Below are 18735 nucleotides of genomic sequence, written 5' to 3' on the forward strand. Positions count from 1 at the left end.
CAATCGAACTTCCGGCCTCCCGGTTGAACTCCGGAGGGGACACTTTGCATATTAGCCTTTTATAGATATACAAGACAATTTGACATATAAACATCTTTTGTGCTATGTCTACTATAAAGCAAGAGATTTATTAAGAGGCAGAAAGAGAAAAAAAAGTACAGAACACCAATCTTTATGGAACAATTTTATTTTGATTTTTTTCTAAAAATATCAGAAACTATAAAAAAACAAGCTCGATATTTGGCTGTACCAAAATCAGGACAAGTAAAACCAAAAGCAATGCAAGTAAGAATAACATTCAGAAATCATGTTTAATTTTAGAGAAACATGTTTGAAAGTAGCAAGTTTAATGCTCATTTCTCCATAGAGCAAAACAAGTTTACTGGACCACAACATTACGGTTACTTTTTAAAACTGACATAATTTTTTTAAAAGAAAAATTTAAAGAAAGCATTCAATTCTAACCTGGAACCTAGTCACTTATAGAATAACATGCTCAAATGTCAGTGAAAATGAAGTTGGTAACCTTGAAAATGAGTCTCACTGGATGAACTCAGATTCCAACAGAACACAGCCCTTTACAGCTGGGAGGTCAGCTCTGGTCACACTCGGGTCTCCTGAACGTAACAAACACAGTGGGGAGTAAAACAAACGACTACACCTGAATCTTCCTGTAGTAGCAGCTTTCACGAAATTAAAGGAACCCAGCTCTGCAGGTGCAGGTACAGCCACTTTAATTCCAAGTCCCAGAGTCTTGCACTGTTGAAATAAAAATAATCTTTGACTTGGATCAAGTCTGATGAAGGCACCAGAATCCTATCCTGTTCCCCAAAATGATACTTTGAATGCTCTTATCATCCTTTCAAGTTGACTTCAACCTATTAGGAGCTGACATTCTAAGTATGTAAGGACATGCAGGGAAGTCCCAGCCTCACCTGCATTAGCAGCCCTGTCTATTCCCCTTGCCCATCCAAATCTTCTAGTGTGGTTTGCCAACACATGCTCACTAGTCCCTAAACCAGCGGTTCTCAACCTGTGGGTCACGACCCCTTTGGGGGTCGAACGACCCTTTCACAGGGGTCGCCTAAGACCATCAGAAAACACAGATATTTACATTACGATTCATAACAGTAGCAAAATTAGTTATGAAGTAGCAACGAAAATAATTTTATGGTTGGGGGTCACCACAACATGAGGAATTGTATTAAAGGGTTGCGCCATTAGGAAGGTTGAGAACCACTGCTCTAAACAAACATAGCCATTGGTGAGGGAAGACTTACCATTTGTAAAACTTCCAAACTTTTTTAAAAAATGTTTTTATTGATTTTAGATAGAGAGGGAGAGGGATAGAGATAGAAACATTGATGAGAGACATCCATTGTCTGCCTCCTGCATGGCCCCAACTGGCAATCAAACAGGGTGTGTTTTTTTTTTGGGGGGGGGGGGGCGGGCAGGGCCCTGGTTCATGGGTTAATGCTCAACTACTGAACTACACTAGATGGGCATTTCCAAATTTTTTTTTTTTTAAGAATCAATCTTCAAAAGCTAACTTCACAGCCCTTTAATATTCTTAATTTTGCAACCCCCTTTGGTGTCTGCCTCTTCCGGCTTTTTTCAGTTTTGCCCTGGAGGAACCCTTGAAAAAACGTTCAAATTAAAGGAACCCTCATGGTCTGATGAGAGCATTAAACTGAAGGGTACTCTATGTCACAGAAATCCAGTGTCAGAGTAGGACGCAGTTCATTTTCTTCTCCCAGACAAAATCTCAGGCTGAGACTCAGAAAGGGGTTCCTCTCCCAGCCATACACAAGTGTTAGGCAAAGGAGGGAAATGCTATTTAATTTGGTTTTGCAGTTCTTCCAGGAGAGTTAGTGGCTTGGGACTTGTTACTTTCTTCACTCTCAAGCCCAAGTGGTTGTTCCAGAGTCCGTTTCTTTTTAATCTAAGAATCTTGTCACTTTTAAGAAAAAATCTTTTCTCTAGGACCTTGCAGAAACATATTTGTTTGTTCATGCAATGAGAAATATCTTAGCCATTCTTCATCTTCAGCAAAACCTGGCCCAGTATTTTCTTGTATGTACTCTGGTAATTCACCTTCAACCCAAGGGCTTCTATATGTAAGAGAGTCGTGTGCTCTTTGTTCAGGTTTTAGTTTAGGGGTTTAAAAAATATATCCTTGCATAAGTGAAGTCTTTAATAAAGTAACCATTGTGCAGCATTATCCAAAACTTCCATCTAGTGTTTTATATCAGCACCTCTGTGGAGAGAGCAGTGTGCTATATCAACATTAGATTTTTTTTTAAATGAGGCAAAACGTGTCATGAAGCCAACCACTGATCGGCACTGGAGTACAGATGACAGACCTTTGCTTTTCAGATATGAAGACCGATTAAATTTATATTGGCCTTTGTTTTGGGAGGCATCTAGCAGCAGAAAAGTTTTCTTGAATTTCATCATCATTTATCAATCCTGTCTTGCTGCACTATGTCAAATATTCATCATAGTTATATGAATGTCTAACCCAGCCATGGGCAAACTACGGCCCACGGGCCAGATCCGGCTGTTCTATCCGGTTCTCTTGGCTCTCCCCTCTGCTCCTTTACTTTGAAATTTATATTAGTTCACACAAACACTCCATCCATGCTTTTGTTCCGGCCCTCCGGTCCAGTTTAAGAACCCATTGTGGCCCTCGAGTCAAAAAGTTTGCCCACCCCTGGTCTAACCACTATGCTATATACCTGAAACTAATATAATATTGAATGTCAACTGTACTTGAAAAATTAAAAGTAAATTAAAAAATATTTGTGGAATCTGTTGACTCATCAACCCAGATAAATTGCTACTTTGCAGTTAATGACAAAAGAAAACTTTTTAGCATCATGTGATATATAAGTCAATTTATTAAATTGGATAAAATATTTTCAATTTAACTTCTTGCCCTAGCATTTCAATGTTGGTATTATTAGATTCTTACCAACTATGTGAGATTTTATTTTGTGGAATAAGTTCTGCTACTAGATAATTTGCTTCCTAACCTTTTCACTGAATGTGATTTTTTGAAAAAAGCTTTACTATTTTAATATTCCAAAAATCGTTTAAAATAATCATCACCTTTACTTATCAAATGGCTATGATTTAGTTACAACTGCTGGACCAAATGCTAGGTTTATAGGGTGCATTCCAGACAATGTACCCTGGGATAGGACAGCTTGGATTATACGTCCATATAAAACCATTACGAAGTAGCTTTCACTGTAAAGAAAGAATTTCTTTCTGTCCCTTGTTGCACTAATATACTCAAGTAACTCAAAAGACTATAATTCTTCATCACTAACCTTATCAGAAATGTCTGTGTTCTATGCCTAGCACAGTCCTCTTCTACCTCACACCTTGCCTTCAAAAATGCTTGCACCGGACCATCAGATTTGTTTGGAATAAACAAATTTTATTTTTAATAAAATACGAAACGGGCATAACAGCTAAATAAGAAATCACAAAAAGTTCAAAAACTTCACAAAACAATTCACTTCTAAACTTTATAACCCATGTTTTTGCAGTTTACAACAAAGTATCAGGAGACAACTGAGTTGCAACACACAATAATTCGTTCCTTAGAATGAAAATTTCCCTCGAAGTTCGCCCCCATTAGTCAGTGAGCAATGCTGTGACAGGTAGTCAGGAGGGAGTGGCAATGTCCCACTCCTACCACACTCCCTTTGTGAATGGTGCTCGCCAATCACCACAGCGTCTAGCTCACCCCAGTGGGGGCCCACTGCACTCTGCCATACAGGCGGACACAATCTCTAAGGCAGCGGTTCTCAACCTGTGGGTCGTGACCACTTTGGGGGTCGAACGACCCTTTCACAGGGGTCACCTAAGACCATTGGAAAACACAGATATTTACATTACGATTCATAACAGTAGCAAAATTACAGTTATGAAGTAGCAATGAAAATAATTTTATGGTTGGGGGGTCACCACAACATGAGGACTGTATTAAAGGGTCGCGGCATTAGGAAGGCTGAGAACCACTGTTCTAAGGAAACTGTCAGCAGGGCTGCTCCGTCACTGCTCACTATGTCAGCACGGCGTTATACAAGCACAAGTTCAAAAACAAAATTTTCAGTAGCAATTTTATATGGAACCCCAGCAACAGCTCGCAGAATCCCAGTAGAGAAACTCACCTCCAACATCAAATGACTTTTTTTCCTATGACTCTGATCCTTCTGTGACTTGACTTGCAAGTTCAGGTTTAGCTTCTCCCTCGTTTGCCACCTGTGTCTCAGATACAGGTTCTGCCTGCCCCTGCTCCTCACTATTCTCTGGTACCTGCTGGCTATTTTTTCCTCCTTCTGGGTCATTTTGATTTGATCTGTCACCAGCTTCCAATTTAGCTTCTTCCCCATTTCCTGCTTGGGCTGTCTGCTTGGGGTCAAGCGGCTGCGGGTCCTGAGCGCTCTTGGCCACCTCCTGGAGATTATACTTCCTGAACAACACGTAATCTTTCACAACACTCAGGCAGCAGACAGCTTTAATGATTTCTACTACCACTGTGTACTGTGGGTTGGTAAGATCCACTTTGTTTTCTGAGTTGAGGCTTCCTACTATTCCTGTAACAAAAAGAAGAGGGAAAAACTTAGGCTGAGAGGATACTGTGAAGCTTCATGGATACAAAAACTTTCTTTCATCTCTCTGCCTGGGACTTGTTAAACCAAAACAAGTCCACTCTTCCACATAGGCCTGTCACATACCCTGAACTCTTTCAAAAAATAAATGCAAATGAAACCCTTTAATAAGAGTAATTATTTTCCAAAGAAAAATTCAATCTTGGTTTGGAAAAGAGTTAATATCTAACTATCAGAAAACCTCATATCCAACATACAGAAATCAGTTAGGTTTGATATTATTTTAAAGACATTTTTATGTATTTGCTCTACACTAAAAAATGTAAGCCTTAAACCTTTAAAAACTTATTTCTACAAAATTATTTTTTTCAATTATAATTTACATTTGATATTATTCTGTATTAGTTTCAGAAGAACAGTATAGTGGTTTGACAAACACATAATTTATGGAATGGTCCCCCTGACCCCCACCGATATTACCCACCTGACCTCATTCATAATCATACTAGTGGCCCAGTGCATGAAATTCGTGCACGGGGGGTGGGGGTGGGAGCGGTGTCCCTCAGCCCAGCCTGCACCCTCACCAATCTGGGACCCCTCGGGGGATGTCTGACTGCTGGTTTAGGCCCGATCCCACCGGGCCTAAACCGGCAGTCGGACATCCCTCTCACAATCCGGGACCACTGGCTCCTAACTGCTCACCTGCCTCCCTGCCTGATCGCCCCTAACCACTCTGCTTGCTTGCCTGATTGCCCCCAACTGCCCCCCCCATGCTGGCCTGCTCACCCCCAACTGCCCCCTTGCCAGCCTGCTCGCCCCCAACTGCCCTCCCTGCCAGCCTGCTCGCCCCCAACTGCTGGCCTGATAGCATCCAACTGCCCCGCCCGTCAGCCTGCTTGCCCCCAACTACTGCCCCTCCCCACTGACCTGATCACCCCCAACTGCCCTCCCCTCCTAGCCTGATTGCTCCTAACCACCTCTGCCTCGGCCCCACCACCATGGCTTTGTCCGGAAAGACATCTGAAGGTCTCCCAGTCTAGTTAGCATATTACCCTTTTATCATAATTATATTGTTGACTATATTCCTTATGTGGTGCTTTACATTCCTGTGACTATTCTTTAACTACCAATTTGTACTTCTTAATCCCTTCACCTTTTCACCCAGTCCTCCAACCCCCTCCCCTCTATCAATCGTCACTCTGTTCGCTGTACCTGAGTCTCTAGATTTATTCTGTTCTTCAGATTCCACATATAAGTGAAATTATATGGTATTTGTCTTTCTCTGTCTGACTTTTTTCACTTAGCATAATATCCTCTAGATTAGTGGTTCTCAACCTTCCTAATGCCGCGACCCTTTAATACAGTTCCTCAAGTTGTGATGACCCCAACCATAAAATTATTTTCGTTGCTACTTCATAACTGTAATTTTGCTACTGTTAATGAATCGTAATGTAAATATCTGTGTTTTCCGATGGACTTAGGCGACCCTTCAAGCGGTTCTCAACCTGTGGGTCGCGACATTAGGAAGGTTGAGAACCACTGCTCTAGATCCATCTGTGCTGTCGCAAAAAGTACAACCCAAGTAGTACTCCATTGTGTGTTATGTAGATGTATCATAGGTTTTCTATACACTTGTTTATTGATGAGCACTTGGGTTGCTTCCATATCTTGGCTATTGTAAATAATGCTGCAATGAACATGGTAATGCATACATTCTTTCGAATTAGTGTTTTGGGCTTCTTTGGACATATTTTCAGGACTGGAATCGCTGGGTCATAGGTCAATTCTTTATATCAATAGATGCAAAAAAGCATTTGACAAAATCCAGCACCCATTTATGATAAAAACTCTCAGCAAAGTGGGAACAGAGGAAACATATCCTATATAATAAAGAGGGGATATGCAAATTGACCATACCTCTGCCACAAAGGTGGCGGCACCCCCAGTGGAGGCAGGTGGTTTCCGTAACACAAGATGGTTGTGCCCACAGTGGAGGCGGGGTTTCCATAACACAAGATGGCTGCACCCACAGCGGAGACCTTAATGAGCAATCACCAGGGACCTGAGGCTGCCCCCACCCCGCCCTGCCCCTTAGGGCTTGACAGGGGACCTCAGGTCGCGCCCCCCACCCAGCAGGGCTTGACGGGAGACCTCAGGCCACATCTCCGGCCCTGGTGCCAAGCTGGGGGACCTCAGGCTGTGCTCCCCGTCTTGGCGCCAGGCCGGAGGACCTCAGGCAGTGCCTCTCGCCTTGGCGCCGGGCCTGGGGACCTGAGGCCTCACCCCCTGCCCGGTGGGGCTTGACAGGGGACCTCAAGGTGTGCCTCTGGCCCTGGTGCTGGGCCAAGGGACCTCAGGCCACGCCCCCCATCCTGGCGCGAGGCTGGGGGACCTGAGGCTGCACCCCCCTCCCAGTGCCAGGCCGGGAGACCGGAGACTGAGCCCGCCGCCCAGCGGGGCTTGACAGGGGATCTCAGGCCGTGTCCCCCACCTGACGTGGCTTGACGGGGGACCTCAAGGCTGGACCCCCGGCCCAGGCTGTGGGACCTCAAGCTGTGCCCCTGCCCTGGTGCCGGGCCTGGGGACTTGAGGCTGCACCCCCTGCCTGGCGGGGCTTGACAAGTGTGGGACCAGCTGGGTCTGGATCTAGCCCAATGGAGGGGGGAGGGGGACGGCCAGGTTTGGGTCTCGCGCAATTTTGAGGTGCACATGGGTGGGCAGGGACTTGACTCGTGGTGCGCCCCAGACTTTGACAGGAGGAAGATTTTCATATACATTCTACTAATTTTCTTTCATCTCTGACACTTCTATTATAGAGAAAGGGCAAATAGCAATATTAAAATATTTCCTCTAATTAATCCCGTTTTAATGTGCATGAATTTTATGCACTGGGCCACTAGTCTCTACATAATAAAGGCCACATATAACAAACTCACAGCCAACAGCATACTCAATAAGGAAAAACTAAAAGTGTTTCCCTTAAAGTCAGAAACAAGACAGGGATGTCCACTTTCACCACTCTTATTCGACATAGCACTAGAAGTCCTAGCCACAGTGATCCTACAAGAAGAAATAAAAGGCATCCAAACTGGGGAGAGATCAACCGAAGGACTTATATGCATGCATATAAGCCTAATCAATGGACACAAACAACAGGGGGGTTGGGGCATGAATGGGAGGTGGGAGGTAATGGGGGAATAAGGACACATATGTAATACCTTAATCAATAAAGAAATTAAAAAAAAAAGGCATCCAAATTGGATAAGAATAAGTAAAACTGTTATTATTTGCAGATGACACAATACTGTATATAGAGAGCCCTGTATATTCCACACAAAAAAACTACTAAAACTGATACATGAATTCAGTAAGGTAGCAGGATACACAATAAATACCCAAATATCAGTTGCGTTTTTATATGACAACTAGAGGCCCGGACCATGAATTTGTGCACAGGTAGGGTCCCTAGGCCTGGCCGGCTATCAGGGCCTTCTCGCCCAGTCCCTGCCAGCAGGGGGGAGGGGAGGGGCAAGGGGGGGGAGGGAAGGCCACAGGAGGCTGGCCGGCCGCCTGGCTGGGGGAAGTTGTCCGGCTGTGGGAGCGCACTGACACCAGGGGGCAGCTCCTGCATTGAGTGTCTGCCTCGTGGTGGTCAGTGTGTATCATAGCGACTGGTCAACTGGTCATAACGGTCGCTTAGGCTTTTATATATATAGATAATGAACTATCAGAAAGGAAAATTAAAAACACATCCATTTACAACTGCATAAAAGATACCTAGGAATAAATTTATTTTATTGATTCCAGAGAAGGAGGAAGGGAGGGGTAGAAAGATGGGGGGAGGAAGGGGGAGAGAAAGAGAGAGAGAACCATGGCTGTGAGAGACTATATCAATCGGTTGCCTCCCATTCTTGCCCCAACTGGGGGTTGAACCCACAACCTAGGTATGTGCCCTGACTGGGAATCAACTCCAAGACCTTCCATTGCATGGGTTGACTATCCAACCAAATGAGTCATACCAGCCAGGGCCCTAGGGATAAATTTAACCAAGGAGATTACAGAAAATGATAAAACATTGAAGAAATAAATCAAAGAAGATACTAATAAGTAGAAATATATACCGTGCAATCTATAGATTCAACACAATTCCTATCAAAATTCCAATGGTATATTTCACAGAACTAGAACAAATAATCCAAAAATTTGTATGGAAACACAAAAGACCCAAATAGTGACAGAAATCTTTTATTTTTTTTAACTGATTTTAGTGAGAGAGGAAGCGAGAGGGAGAGAGAGGGAAAGATAGATGTAACAGAGAAACATCGATTGGCTGCCTCCCATATGCACCCTGACTGGGGATCAAACCCACAACTTGGATATGTGCCCTGACCAGGAACTGAACCCACAACCCTTTGGTGCATGGGACCACACTCCAACAAACTAAGCCACATGGACCAGGACAGCGACAGATATCTTGAAAAAAGAAGACAAAGTGGGAAGTATCACACTACCTAATATCAAACTATACTACAAAGCCATCGAAATCAATACAGCATGGCACAGGCATAAAAACAGATACATAGATCATGGAACCAGAGAGAGTCCAGAGATAAACCCACCCCTATCCAGTCAATTAATCTTTGATAAAGGAAGCAAGAACGTACAATGGGACAAAAACAGTCTATTCAATAAATGGTGCTGGAAAAATTGGATGAATACATGCCAAAAAAAAAAAAAAGAAAAGAAAACCAGACCACTTTCTTACTTCATACGTAAGAATAAACTCAAGCCCTAACCGATTTGGCTCAGTGGATAGAGCGTCGGCCTGCGGGCTGAAGGGTCCCAGGTTCAATTCTGGTCAAGGGCATGTACCTTGGTTGCAGGCACATCCCAGTAGGAGGTGTGCAGGAGGCAGCTGATCTATGTTTCTCTCTCATGGATGTTTCTCTCTATCCCTCTCCCTTCCTCTCTGTAAAAAATCAATAAAATATATATTTTTTAAAAAAGAATAAACTCAAAATGGATTAAAAACATAAATTTGAACTCTCGAAACCATAAAACCCCTAGAAGAACATCTCGGACGTTTCTCGTAGCGATATTCTTCCAACACCTCTTCTTGGGCAAAGAAAACAAAGAAAAAATAAACAAATGGGACTACAGTAAACTAAAAAATTTTTGTACAGCAAAATGAAGAGACAATTTACAGAATGGGAGAGCATAATCACCAATGACATGTCCAATAAGGGATTAATATCAAAATTTATAAAGAACTCAGACAATTCAAAACCAGAAAAACAAACAACCCAATTAAAAAGTGGGGCCAGCCAGCGTGGCTCAGTGGTTGATGGTCAACCTATGAACCAGGTGGTCACAGTTTGATTCCCGGTCACTGCCCATGCCTGGGTTTCAGACTCGATCCTCAGCATGGGACGTGCAGGAGGCAGCCAATCAATGATTCTCTCTCATTATTGATGTTTCTATCTCTCTATCTCTCTCTTCCTTCCTCTCTGAAATCAATTAAAATATATATATACATATATATATATATATATAAAGTGGGCAGAAGACCTGTGTAGACACTTCTCCAAAGGCAACACACAGATGGCTAATAGACACATGAAAAGATGCTCAACGTCACTAATCATTAGAGAGATGCAAATCACACCACAATTAGATAACACTTCACACCTGTCAGAATGGCTATCATCAATAAATCAATCAACAAGAGCTGTTGAAAATGTGAAGAAAAGGGAGCACTGTTGGTGGGAATGTAGACTGGTGCAATCACTTTGGAAAACAGTGTGGAGTTTCCTAAAAAAAATTCGTACAAACAAGAATAAGAATTACCTTGCACCCCAATGTAAAATCACTAAGAGAAATTTACCTGCCAATTCTTTGATAACTTCTTCTCTATTCACATGACTGTTATTTCGAGCTTTATATATAATCTGAAATGTCCCTTTATTTGGAGCTTTAAACCAGGGTTCCAAAAAAGTTTCTGCATATTTTTTCATATCTTCTAAGAAAGCCTTGCATGTGCCTGAGATGGGTAACATTCGTAGAATAACCCGGGTCTTCTTCTTCTTGGTTTTGTACATATCCTGGAGAATATGATGTACTAGTTTCTCAGGTTCTACGAGAAAAGGAAAAAAAAACAGCACAAAACAGACAAGTTGAGAATCTAAGTTTTCAGACATTTTAAAGCCTCTTCAAACTCTCTAAAATGAATTTTCATTGTCAGTGACATAAGTGGACAATAGAGTATAAGAAGTGATCATAATGAATTTTAAATAAGTCTAACCAACCATGTTTTCCAACTAGTATTTCTTCAATGCCTACTATGTATTAATACCATATCTAGTATTTTAACTCTTCAGCATTACTGCTTTTACCAAAAACAACTGTTCAGGAAGATAGCGGAGTTACATTTTTATGATATCTGACTTATTCAATGATAAAACCATACTGTTTTCCTATAAAAAATGGCAACTATCTAAGTAACAAACAATAAATAGTACACATTTTACAAAAACAAGCAAGAATCTGCAAATCACTTAAAAAGATTTAATCAATCCAGAAGCTAAGTTTGTACATAAATCTAGATCTCAGACCTTAGAAGAGCCCCAGACCATGACCTGCACAAGGTCAGGCGGTAGTCCTTAGGTCACATCCTAATAATATACAAATCTGATTGGGGCTGCTCAGTGCTTTCAATACGTTTAAATTAGTTAACTGCATTTAAAAATCTAGGAACTTCTCCAGAATTCCAACTTCTTTTGAAAAACCAGAAGATGTGGCCCTACCAGGACCACATTCCCTAGAGTCGGAAGCCATTCCAAATGGGCTGGAGCAGGGTAGCGGCTGCCCCTTTTAGATAGTGCATGTACTTGTTTTATCTAAAGTTACATACAAAGAAAATGGCAAACCCAAGTTTCTACTCCTGAGCCAGTGCTATGTCCACCACCCCATTCTGCCTTTCTGTATGCCTCGTGCTTAAGACTGTAGTGAGGGAGCTAGTGCTCTGTGATGGGGAGATGGCCAGATATTATAGGATCAGTAATCTCAAGGCATATTAGCCAGACACACCTATCCCAAGTGTCCTGATGAAGACTACATTATTCGCTCCACTCTCCACTGACTGGAATCTTCTCAGCCTCATCTCCGTAGACGCTTTAATGTCACCAACTTCTTGCTTCAAGGCGGCCTCCACATCGTCGTCCTCTCCCTCGCTTCCAGAGGGCTGCTGATCCTTGTCTGTAAACTGTTTGCATAAAACTAATGAGCAGAGAAGCCGTAACAGCGCATGTGAAAAGCTGTAATAAACTACTTATGTGAAACCCCCAGTGGCAGACAGCTCAATATTGACAACAAAACTTTTCATTAAGATACTGAGATATCACTTCTTCCAAAATGAGGATTGTGGTGCTTATCATTTGAAAATGTTTCCAAAAACACCTTAACAGTCAGGGACAGAGAGAAATATGATCATCAGATAAATCATTCCAGGGTGGACCTTCATCCCATCCCTAGATACCTTTGTGCCTAATGACACTCTCCCTTGGGTGAGATTAGACCATGTTGTTGTGGAATTAAAAACGGTTATTCGTGTTCTAATGAAGAACAGGAAACAAATAATTCAAGGAACTTGCTCTAGGTAGCAGTGTAGAAAGGACAAGCACTACTTGCCCAGTTCTCTGCCCCCTCAATGGAGTTGCCAATCAGGTACTAGTAAGTGTGCACATTTCTGGGGCCATTACCATACATCAGGAGGTAGTTTATGTACATAAGCAACTTTTCAGTCAACCTTAAAAAGTACTATCATTATTCTCTTTGTTATCTAAGTCAGCAGAATAACATGGCATGTTGTGCCCAAGCCCGAGCCCCTGGGTATCAGCCCTCCTTCATTTAACTCTGGGGGGGTGTCCATACAGGTGTTAGTCTAGATCCTAAGCCAAGAATATAATGATTTGCAAACTGCGACGGGGCAATTAAATTTGAAGTGCTACAGTACAAAAGTTTATACTTTGAAAATGTGTTTATACATGCATTTGAGAAATAACTAGAACTAATACTAAACCCACTATTTCAGAGATACCAATTAGGACAGACATTACTACAGCCAAGGTGCTCAGACAGTGGTACCACATGGCAAAATCCATGCGGACCAATCAAGTTTGCTTCTTGTGACCTTGGGCCCTCTCCTTCACCTACTTAACCCTCGGTGTTCTCCTGAACATCACTTCACAAGGCGCTCGTGAGAAACACAAGCCTGGACCGCAAGAAGCAGTCTATAGGTAGGGGCCGCCGCGATTAATAACCGGAAGCAAATGCAAGATGGCAGCATTTCCCGCTCAAAACGCCACACGGCTCCGCTACCGGAAAATGCGAGGGGGCAGGAAGTGAGAGGCCACGCCCCTCCCGCGCAGGCGCGGGGCTCGCGCATGCGTCTGAAGGCGGGCGGCCTTCCTTGTTCAAAAGCCTGACGGTAGCCCCCGGCGCAGGCCCTACCTTCTCCGGCCCATACAAGTCGTCTCCATACTCGTTGAGCAGGCTGTAGGCTTCCTCCACACACCTGCGCTCGTTCATGTTGCAGGTAATGAGGACGCCCTGCAGCCCGGGCTCCAGCTGCCGCGGGCCCGCGCCGTCGCCGTGCCGGGCGCGCTTGGCTGGCACATACTGCGCCTTCCCCTTGCGTTTTCCGCCGCCGCGCGGGGGTGGCTGCGCAGGGCTCGCCATGTGCGCGCAGGGCGCCGGCGAGAAACGCGCTGCTCCGCGGCGGCGGTGGCGACCCTTCCGCTGGCGCCGGTGCCACGCCGGGACGCGCGAAGGTCTCCCGTAGCCCCGCCTCCAAGCTGTTTCCGGTTGCGCTGGTCCTAAAGCCCGCGGTCCGGTGGGCGGGGTGGCGCCCCGTCCCCTCCCCCGCCCCCCCCCCCCCCCGCGCCTCCGCCCCACCCTCGCCCCGGAAGGAGGGGTTTCCCTGGAGCAGTGGCCTGTGAAGCTGGTCTTTAAGGGCATATAGATGGAGTTTGCAAAGCATCGTTTCATTTACGTATTAATATTCATTGATTCAATATTTATTAAGCACCTATGTGCCAGTAATTGCCCTATACTGAGGTAGAGGCTATTGAAAAGCAAGACACACTTCTTACATTCCTCTTACAAGCCAACGTTTCTTAGAAGTCAACGGGGCCTTCCAAAACACCCTATTTTTTGCTCCTATTAAAATGTGCATTTTCAATACACTTTTCTTTCTTTAATACTCCTATTGCAGGACCTCAGCCCAAGGTACAAAGAAAAACAGGACACAAAGTACAAGGATCTCTTGAAGTCAGAAACCTGATTATCACAATGAGAAATAAAAAATACAAGGAAACTTAGCCAAACTTCTTAACATTAAATTGTCTCTATGGGAACATTTTAATTTGTGAAATACATTTATATTAATACCAAAAATACTGTCTATCAGATTCTTCACACACGTTTATTTGACACTGATCTTGCAACAAGGGACAGTAACCTTTTGGTGAATTACTGTTCCAGGTGCACTTGATTTGGGCAGGAAACCACATTCCTCACTTTTGGTTCTAACCCCAAATCTACCAGTCTCCGAAAAGTATGTCAACACTGATTTTTTGCTTCTACCTATAGTTTGAGAGCAGCCTTTACTTTTCAGAATGCCATTGGTGGAGATTGCATAGCACAGATTTCTAGAGGTCCTTGGTTGGTTGTGAAGAAGAATCTCATTAGGTGGCATTGCTGTGGTGTCAGGAAGCAGAGAAAGAGCTGGCTGAAACTTGTTTTATTTATCCTTTCATCCTAAGTGCCTAGCATAGTGCCCTGTCCATATTAAATAATCAAAAAATGTTGTCAAATTGAACTAACATGAAAAAGAAAAAGATAATCAAGGAAAGCTTAAGAAGGAAAATACACCCAAGTCCTCACCTCACTGAACCAAGCTAGAAAAGGGCATTGGTCTCCCAAAGAGTCTGACTTTCTTCTGGCTACATTTCCGTTGCCCATATACTGCCCTCTGGCACCAGGATCTTAGAAGTTGGCAAACAGATAAAAATAAAAACACTGTATAATTTGAGCCCCAAGTATATATTTTATTTTTCAATATGATTTATTTTGTAATTAGTTTCAGGTATACAGCATAGTGGTTACACATTTATATAACTTATGAAGTAATGCCCCTAAAAAGTCTAGTACCCCTGACACAATACAGTATTATTAACTATATTCCCTATGCTGTACTTCACATCCCATGACTATTGTGTAACTACCAATTTGTACTTCTTTTTTTTTTTTAATATATTTTTATTGATTTTTTACAAAGAGGAAGGGAGAGGGATAGAGAGTTAGAAACATCAATGAGAGTGAAACATCGATCAGCTGCCTCCTGCATACCTCCTACTGGGGATGTGCCCGCAACCAAGGTACATGCCCTTGACCGGAATTGAACCTGGGACCTTTCAGTCCACAGGCCGACACTCTATCCACTGAGCCAAACCAGTTAGGGCCCAATTTGTACTTCTTAATCCCTTCACCCTTTTCACCCAGCCCTTCAACCCTCATCCCCTCTGGCAACTACCAGTCTGTTCTCTGTGCCTATGAGTTGGTTTTTGTTGTTTCATTTTATTTCTATATTCCACATATAAGTGAAGTCATAGGGTGTTTGTTGTTCTGTTTGACTTATTTTACTTAGCATAATACCTTCTGGATTCATCCATGCTGTCCCAAAAGTTAAGATTTCATTCTTTCTTATGGCCAAGTAATATTCAATCATATATATATATATGTGTGTGTATATATATATATATATATATATATGCACAAAACTTTTTTATCTACTCATCTAATGATGGGCACTTGGGTTGCTTCCATTTCTTGGCTATTGTAAATAAAACTGTAATAAAAGTGTTTTCCGTTTCTTCAGATAAATACCCAGAAGAGAAATTGCTAGGTTTAAGGCTATTTCATTTTTTATTTTTTGAGGACCCTCCATACTGTTTTCTAGAGTGGTTGCACCAATCTGCATTCCCACCAGCAGTGCACTAGGGTTCCTTTTTCTCCACATCCTCAGCAACACTTGTTCTTTGTTGATTTATTAATGACTAGTGGCCCGGTGCATGAACTTCATGCACATTAAAGGGGGATTAATTAGAGGAAATATTTTAATACTAGAGGCCCGGTGCATGAAATCCATGGGGGGGGGGTGTCCCTCAGTCCAGCTAGCACCCTCTCCAATCTGGGACCCCTCAAAGGATGTCCGACTGCCCGTTTAGGCCCAATCCCACCGACATCCCTCTCACAATCCAGGACTGCTGGCTCCCAAACACTCGCCTGCCTGCCTGCCTGATAGCCCCTAACCACTTCTGCCTGCCAGCCTGATCACCCCTAAACACTCCCCTGCCAGCCTGATCGACACCTAACTGCTCTGCTGCTTGCCCGATTGCCCCTAATTGCCCTCCCCTGCTGGCCTGGTTGCTTCTAACTGCCCTCCCCTACAGGCCTGGTCACCCCTAACTGCCCTCCCCTGCCGGCCTGGTCGCCCCCACCTGCCCTCCCCTGCAGGCCTGGTCCCCCCCAACTGCCCTCCCCTGCCGGCCTGGTCCCCCCAACTGCCATCCCCTGCAGGCCTGGGACCTCCCAACTGCCTTCCCCTGCAGGATCAGTCACCCCCAACTGCCCTCCTCTGCCAGCCCGGTCACCCCTAACGGACCTTCTTTGCAGGCCTGATCACCCCCAACTGCCTTCCCTTGCAGGCCTGGTCCCTCCCAACTGCCCTCCCCTGCTGGCCTGATTGCCCACAACTGCCCTCCCCTGCCAGCCATCTTGTGGCAGCCATCTTTGACCACATGGGGGCGGCCATCTTGTGCATTGGAGTGACAGTCAATTTGCATATTACTCTTTTATTAGATAGGATTTCTATTTGCCCTTTCTCTATAATTGAAGTGTCAGAGATGAAAGAAAATAAGTAAAATGTATATGAAAAATCTTCCTCTTGTCAGCATCTGGGGTATACTGCAGGACCCAGAGTTAAGTCCCCGCCCACTCGCGGCACCTCATAATTGCACAAGACCCAGACCCAGTCAGCCCCACCCCCATTGGGTGAGATCCAGACCCAGCCGGCCCCATCCTTGTCAAACCCCGCCAGGCGGGGGGCGCAACCTCAGGTCCCCTGATCCGGCGCCGGGTGGGGGATGCAGCTTCAGGGCCCCTGTCAAGCCCTGCAGGGCGGGCAGGGCGGCCTGAGGTCCCCCATCAAGCCCTGCCGGGTGGGGGTGGGTGGGTACTGCTTGAAGTCCCCTGTCAAGCCCCACCTGGTGGGGGGCACAGGCTCAGGTCCCTGCTGATTGCTCCTTAAGGCTCATTAAGGGAACTCGGCCTCTGCTGTGGGTGCAGCCATCTTGTGTTATGAAAACCCCGCCTCCACTGTGGGCGCCTCCATCTTTGTGACAGTGTGACAGTCAATTTGCATATTTCCTCTTTATTAGATAGGATAGCCATCTGATAGGTTGTGATTTGCATTTTTCTAATGATTAGTAACATTGAGCATTTTTTTCATATATCTGTTGGCCATCTGTATGACATCTTTGGTGAAGTGTCTATTCAGGTCCTATGCCCATTTTTTTAAGTGGGTTGTTTGTTTGTTTGTTTGTTTGTTTGTTTTGGTGTTGAGCGATATGAGTTCTTTATAAATTTTGGATATTAATCCCTTATCAGATGTATCATTGGTGAATATATTCTCCCATTCTGTAGGTTGTCTCTTCATTTTGTTGATGGTTTCTCTTGCTGTGCAAAAATTTTTTAGTTTACTGTAGTCCCATTTGTTTAGTTTTTCTTTTGTTTCCCTTGCCCTTCTGAAGATGTCAGAAAAAATATCACTAAGAGAAATATCATCCAAATGACATTTCCAAATGACATTTCTACTAGTGTTTTGTGGAATCTTTAGGGTTCTCTATATACAGTATCATGTCATCTGCAAATAATGACAGTTTTACTTCTTCATTTCCAATTTGGATGCCTCTTCTGAGATTTTTATTACCTATCTTTTCTTCTAGTTTTATGGTTTTGAGTCTTAAATTGAAGTCTAATCCATTTTGAGTTTATTCTTGTATATGGTATAAGAAGGTTTCATTTTTTTGCATGTACTTGTCCAATATTTTTAACACCATTTATTGAATACACGGCCTTTATCACACTGTATGTTCTTATCGCCGTTGTCATTTATTAATTGACCATATAAGTGTGGGTTTATTTCTGTTTGGTTCCATTGGTCTGTGTGTCTATTTTTATGCCAATACCATGCTGTTTGATTACTAGGAATCCTTGTAGTACAGTTTGGTATCAGGTGCCAAGATACCTCCAACTTTTTTCTTTTTCCTCCAGATTGCTGTGGCTATTTTAGTCTTTCGTGGTTCCATATAAATGTTTGAATTATTTGTTCTAGATCTGTGAAAAATGCCATTGGTATTTTGATAATCATTATATTGAATCTATAAATTGCTTTGGATAGTATGAACATTTTAACAAGATTAATTCTTCCTATCCATGAGCACGGTAAGTGCTTCCATTTATTTGTATCTTCTTCAGTGTCTTATAATTTTCCAAGTATAGGACTTTTATATCCTTAGTTAAATTTATTCCTAGGTGTGTTTTGTTTGTTTGTTTGTCTGTCTTTTTGATACAAATGTAAATGGAATTGTTTTCTTAGTTTCCCTTTCTGATCATTCATTATTGGTTTATAGAAATGCAACCAAGGCCTGGTCAGTGTGGCTCAGTTGGTTGAGTGTCATCTTGGGCACCGAAAGGTCACTGGTTCAATTCCCAGTCAGGGCACATACCCAGGTTGTGGGTTCTATCCCAGTTGTGGGTGCATACAGGAGGCAATCAATCAGTGTTTCTCTCTCTCATCCATGTTTCTCTCTCTCTCTCTCTCTCTCTCTCTCTCTCTCTCTCGCTCTCTCTTTCTCTCTGCCCCCTCTCCCTTTCTCTCTGTCTAAAAATCAATAAAATATATTTTTAAAAATGTAACTGATCTCTGAATATTTATTTTATATCCTACTACTTTACTGAATTTATTTATCAGGTCTAGTAGTTTTTTGAT

The 18735-nt window shown here is 43.4% G+C and overlaps 1 protein-coding gene across 1 annotated transcript; it reads right to left on the reverse strand.

Annotated features, from left to right (window-relative positions):
* Positions 1–152: 152 nt before the first annotated feature.
* On the reverse strand, positions 153–13473 carry THUMPD1 (THUMP domain 1 NAT10 acetyltransferase adaptor). The gene is made up of 5 exons (XM_080681877.1): positions 13134–13473; positions 11712–11886; positions 10510–10758; positions 4185–4610; positions 153–759 (listed from the first exon to the last, which is right to left on the reverse strand). Exons 1-4 carry the CDS (start codon positions 13359–13361, stop codon positions 4210–4212), a joined length of 1053 nt encoding a protein of 350 aa, XP_080538003.1. The 5' UTR covers positions 13362–13473; the 3' UTR covers positions 153–759; positions 4185–4209.
* Between the last annotated feature and the right edge of the window lie 5262 nt (positions 13474–18735).

This window comes from Plecotus auritus, assembly GCF_963455305.1.
Source record: "Plecotus auritus genome assembly, chromosome: 7".
NCBI lineage: Eukaryota > Metazoa > Chordata > Mammalia > Chiroptera > Vespertilionidae > Plecotus > Plecotus auritus.

What these genes read in the sequence shown, in the direction of transcription:
- THUMPD1 (XM_080681877.1), bottom strand. Translation starts at nt 13,361, where the DNA reads ATGGCGAGCCCTGCGCAGCCACCCCCGCGCGGCGGCGGAAAACGCAAG. An exon ending in ACTTGTATGGGCCGGAGAAG is followed by an intron (nt 11,887 to 13,133) that starts GTAGGGCCTGCG and finishes TTATGCAAACAG; the next exon opens with TTTACAGACAAGGATCAGCA. An exon ending in AGTTATCAAAGAATTGGCAG is followed by an intron (nt 4,611 to 10,509) that starts GTAAATTTCTCT and finishes TTTTTGTTACAG; the next exon opens with GAATAGTAGGAAGCCTCAAC.